The following is a 4,961-nucleotide window of genomic DNA, read 5'->3' as shown; positions in this document are numbered from 1 at the left end:
AAGTGACACATTTTTCCAAGGACCCCCTCATTATTGTGACGTTGATAAGCATTATGTCAATACAATGTATTCATGTACTTTGCAATGATAGAATTAGGCTACATTTATACTTTCTATAAATGGTCATGAGCTTTGGGTCATCAAGGAAGAGCCAGCTGTTCCAGATGCCCCCTGGATGCCTCCCTGGGGAGGTGTTCCAGGCATGTCCCTCCATGAGGAGGCCTTGGGGAAGACCCAAGACACGCTAGAGAGACTATGGGCCTTTTTCAAACCAACCCCTACACACTCCCCCTCCGTCTTGGCTGGCCTGGGAACGCCTTAGGGTCCCACCGGAAGAGTTGGAAGAAGTGTCTGAAGTGTGGCGAGGGAAATCTGGGCGTCTCTGCTTAGACTGCTGACCATGTGACTGCACTGGAAAATGGATGAATTATAAAGTGACAGAGATGTCACGATCATATCAGAGTTGATCTGATGGCACAAAACTAAAGTGGGCAGGAGTCAGCTGGGAGTAAATCCTGGTGTATATATTATTCTTACTCTTATATTGTGTACATTTTTACTGCTCTTCTACTTTGTATTCCATGTTATATTGTTTTGTTTCTAACTGTGTGTTTGATGTCCTGCTGCTGGAACACCACAATGTCCCAGCTTGGGCTCAATAAAGTACATCCATCCATCCATCTATCTATCTATGGGTACTTTTTATAAATCATGAAAATCCACACACCAATATAATCATTTTGATTAAACCACGTTTTATTATTCCTAATATTAGATGTAGATACACAAGTCAACAAACATTATTTTCCATTTGTAATGAAAATGCTCCACAGCACACTGACATCGTGTGGAAGGGTCTGCTATCACAGACACGTACCTGAAAATGGACAGCAGTTACAAGTTTTGCAATAGGTTGCATTAGTAACAGTAGTAGTAATAGTAACAACAGTAGCAATAATGTAATAATAGCAATTAATAATAGTAGTGGTATTAACAACTCTGAATTGCAGAGGAAGGAACAGACATTGGTCAAAAGTAATCAGAGGTGAAGGTAGGAGGACAGGCTTATCAAATGCTGCAAGAAAGACCACTGGATGAAAAAATACAAGCTCCCACTATAGACAGCAAATATCCTGCCTGCTAAAAAAAAGGAAGCTCAAATTGTCACCAGTCTGTTTCACCCATATCTAATACTTAACAAGTAAAAGTTGTTTATTTTTCTTCATTAAGTACTCCATAGTTACAAGTATTGTCTTAACCAAAAACTCATCTCTTTGACATCAATAATACACACCTTCCATGTTCTGGTCAAAGCTCACCTGTAGCACAATGTTATTTGGAAAAGGATGCAGTATGCAACATCGAATCGCAGCCAGGATCAGCGGGGTCGTTCTGCATTAAATATACAGTACTGTATTTGATGTGGGCGTTCGAGTAAAAGAGAGAGACAGCTCATGTGCAGTATGTCCAGTACTGTGTGAGAGGAATGTTTTTGCTTCACATGACCAATTTGGCCAAACTAATTTGAATCATTCACATTCAAATCAGCTGATAAGAAAATACACTGTGTGACCTTTGGACTTGAACTCCCGAACACCAACTACACGCAGCGCTCGACGTCCAGAGTCGAGAAAAGGTAGCTTTATTCACTAAAACCAGCTCAGACGCCGGGGAAGAATGACTCCTCCTTCAAATTCTGCACAATCTATGCTAACTGCATCGGCTCACTCATGTATGCAATGACCTTATTTACTCGGTAACCACGCTGTAGCTCAGTCTCAGGCTGTGATCATACAACCAAGATTCAAAGCCTGACTGATACAAGGCGGTCAGTTTGAGAAGGTTTCTGACCATGTGTCCTGACCACCTTGACTGGACTCTTCCAGACACTAAGTGGATGTTCTGGTATCTCTTGTCCCCGACTTGGAGGATCTTGGATTTGAGCGTTCGACCACTGGTTCCACATTCATTTGGGACTGGAAAATAAGGCCAACCTGTTGAAACTGCAACCAAATACAGGTTTGCTTCCAGCAGTTTCAGTTTAATGCGACATTCCTGTGGACTGATACACACATCCAGCTTTAAAGAGTTCCTCTCAAGATTAAAAAAAAATAAAATATTTGTTATGATAAGTTGCAACCTCCTTGAAAGATGATCCATTAAGCTGTTAAACTCAATTGTTTCCCCGTTACTTTCTGTTGCATTTTGGCAGTTAGAAAAGGCAAATTAAGTGGCTGACTTATTAACGATGACCAACCGATCTAATGGTCTCAAGTTATTGATATAAATTGCACTACTGCCTACAGTCTCACAGTTTATTTATGTTTGACTTTAAACTCGTACAGTAATTTAGGAAACTAGCTGACACCTATCACTTATTAACATTTACTATATTTGATTGCCATTATCATGGTTTTTGATTATAAATGCCAATTACATATGATTCGTTGATCTCCAGCCCTGAATATGAAGCGATCTCATGTTTTCAGAGCACATCGACACAGAGGAGAAAAGACAGCAAGATGAGACACATACAAGAATAAACCTACATGAAGTCATGCCATAAACGCACAAGCTCAAAGCTCATCTAAGAGACGATTTAGGACTTCTCCATCTCTGCAAACGCCGGAAAGCAGAGGTTTTACTGTTGATTTTTATTGTACCTGCATATATAATCCACTGACATACATTAGATCATTGCCACAGGGCACATTTTGAACACTCCTCTTGGTACTACAAAGGCTTCCTTCAGGACTGTTTGAATGGTGGATGGGCTTGTAAAAAAAGGGTTCAGTGTATCTGTAGTGGGTTCAAGTAAGGCTCAGTACACCTCTGTACGTCTGGTAGCACATTACGCGCATCCTTCACCGCCTATCCAGTCTCACTTCTACGTCCCTCTCTTCACCTGCCAGCTGTCCGTCTGTCCTGCTCCCAGTCTGTGGAAAATGTGCTTCAGCTTTTTGTGTACAAACTATCCCCATGCCTTCACACCAGTAGAGAAAGAACAGCAAGTTAGAAGACTTAAAACCGAACTAATGGAACCGTCCCGATGAACTTCATTGGTAATGTCAGCTGACATATAATAAAACCCAAAAGCAAAGAAAAATCTAACTGTATGAAATCATTCTTTGTCAAATTCGTCTGCGTTTGTGCCTCGATATTTTGTCCACTTTTTTTTTTTTTTTTTTTTTCACGGAGCTTAAAGCAGCATTCATCTGGCCACGTTTGATCAATAACATAAACGTGCAAAATCCACAGCACCACAACTCACGCACACACGCAGTCACGCACACACACTAGAAAACTAATCTTCTCTGCTTTGTACAGAAAAAAAAAAAAAAAAGAAAGAAAGAAAATGGAAAATCAAGCAGAAACGATCACTCAAAAGAAATAGTCAGATACAGGCAAGAAAACAATCAAATAAAAAATAAAACCACTTATTAAATATATATATATATCATTTTCCCAATTTCACTTGTGATCACTTACTGCAAACAGCTAAAACTGATTGAGCTTTATTTTTGTCAAAACACCTCAAAAACTCATTCCTAAAAAAAAAATCATAATCATAATAATAATAATACATACAAAGGGAAAACCCAACATTCTCCACTAGATGAACCAAAGTTGTTTCTCTCCACAACATGAATCAAGATTATCTATTGTCGTACGAATTAGTCTGTTTTTCAAACCAGCAAGATAAATAATAATAATAATAATAATAACAGCAATAATATCGGTCAGGTTAATACCATCAATACAAAGAACAGAAAGAGAGACTGATGTGATCCTTTTCAAAGAGAGAAAGATTGGAAGAGGAGAAATAAAAACAGAAAGCAACCATCCATTTCTCAGCGAGTGTCCTCTAAACGGCTCAGCGAGTAAAGACTCACTGAAATGATTCACGCTGGAAGAAGACGTTTTGGTGGATTTGAACCAGGTCTGGATCCCTGCTAATGCCAGCCGTACTTGTTACTGACAGCTGAAAGTGGATGAGGGTGTCGTGTGCAGATTTTTGTGAAGTATTGAATGGCTGAAGGAAAAAGAAACTAACAGATAAAACTGGTGAGGGAGAGAATCAAAGAGAAGAGAAAAGAAAAGTTCTCTTTAAGCCACGTACAGCAGCTGTCAACAAATTCCTCGGGGCCTGCGCTGAGAGCAGTGTGTTTGTGGGACCTGTTTGCAATTCATTTGTGCCTGCTTCAGTTCATTGAAATTTCGACATGTATCGCTCTCGCCGATGATTTGAAAAGTGTTCTATTTTTTCTTGCCAAAGAAGCTGAACCTCTTCTCGCGATCTCTGTCTTTCCCCTCTTTGTTGCGCATGGTAACTCCTCCTGCATCACCTGAGCTGGGGGAGATGGGAGGCATGGTCATGGCACGACTGAGCGCCCGTGGACCTCCGGGCGAGTCTCCTCCTCCGGCTGGAATAGAGCCAAGGATGGATCGGATCCAGGAGCTCATTTCCGCCTTAAGAGTGAAAAACACAAGACATTGTTGTTCAGTCAGAACAATCCAGATGATTCTTTCTTTAAATATATATTTTATTTTTTAATTCCTCAGAAACAGTTCTGTTCTTCACTTCTCACCTCATCCTTTGCTTGGAACAGGAACTCTTTTCCATCTCCTAGCCTGCAGTCAGTCAGAGGAAGAAGACCGTTAGCTGGGTTAAGCTTTTTGTTTTAGTAAATTCACTCTAAGGTTTTTAGTTGCCAAGTCTCGACATACCTGAGCTTGAATACATGTTTCCTCTTCTTATAGTCATGGGCCACCTCACACACAGCCTCCCCGAGGCTGATGGGTACTTCTCCATGGTACGGAATGCCGTTGCTAGCGCTCCTGTTGTCTTTATAAAAACCCAGACTTCCTTTTCTTAAGACACAATACACGTTCTGCCAGGACCTGACGGGAGCAGAGAAATGGGATTAAGAGCGAAACTAAAAGCAGTTACTTGTTGTACT

The 4,961-nt window shown here is 40.6% G+C and overlaps 1 protein-coding gene across 1 annotated transcript in view; it reads right to left on the bottom strand.

Annotated features, from left to right (window-relative positions):
• Window positions 1-732: 732 nt before the first annotated feature.
• Window positions 733-4,961, bottom strand: part of sptbn2 (spectrin, beta, non-erythrocytic 2) — a gene marked incomplete at its 5' end in the record, with an annotated part of 36,152 nt that continues 31,923 nt past the window's right edge. The window contains 3 exon segments of the mRNA XM_079355513.1: window positions 733-4,470; window positions 4,590-4,632; window positions 4,729-4,902. Coding sequence (XP_079211639.1) covers window positions 4,258-4,470; window positions 4,590-4,632; window positions 4,729-4,902 — 430 coding nt within the window. The 3' untranslated portion in view covers window positions 733-4,257.

The sequence above is a fragment of the Symphodus melops genome (genome assembly GCF_947650265.1).
Source record: "Symphodus melops genome assembly, chromosome: 11".
NCBI classification, from domain to species: domain Eukaryota; kingdom Metazoa; phylum Chordata; class Actinopteri; order Labriformes; family Labridae; genus Symphodus; species Symphodus melops.
Note: the sequence above shows the minus strand (reverse complement) of the source record. Positions and strands in the feature narration are given on the sequence as shown.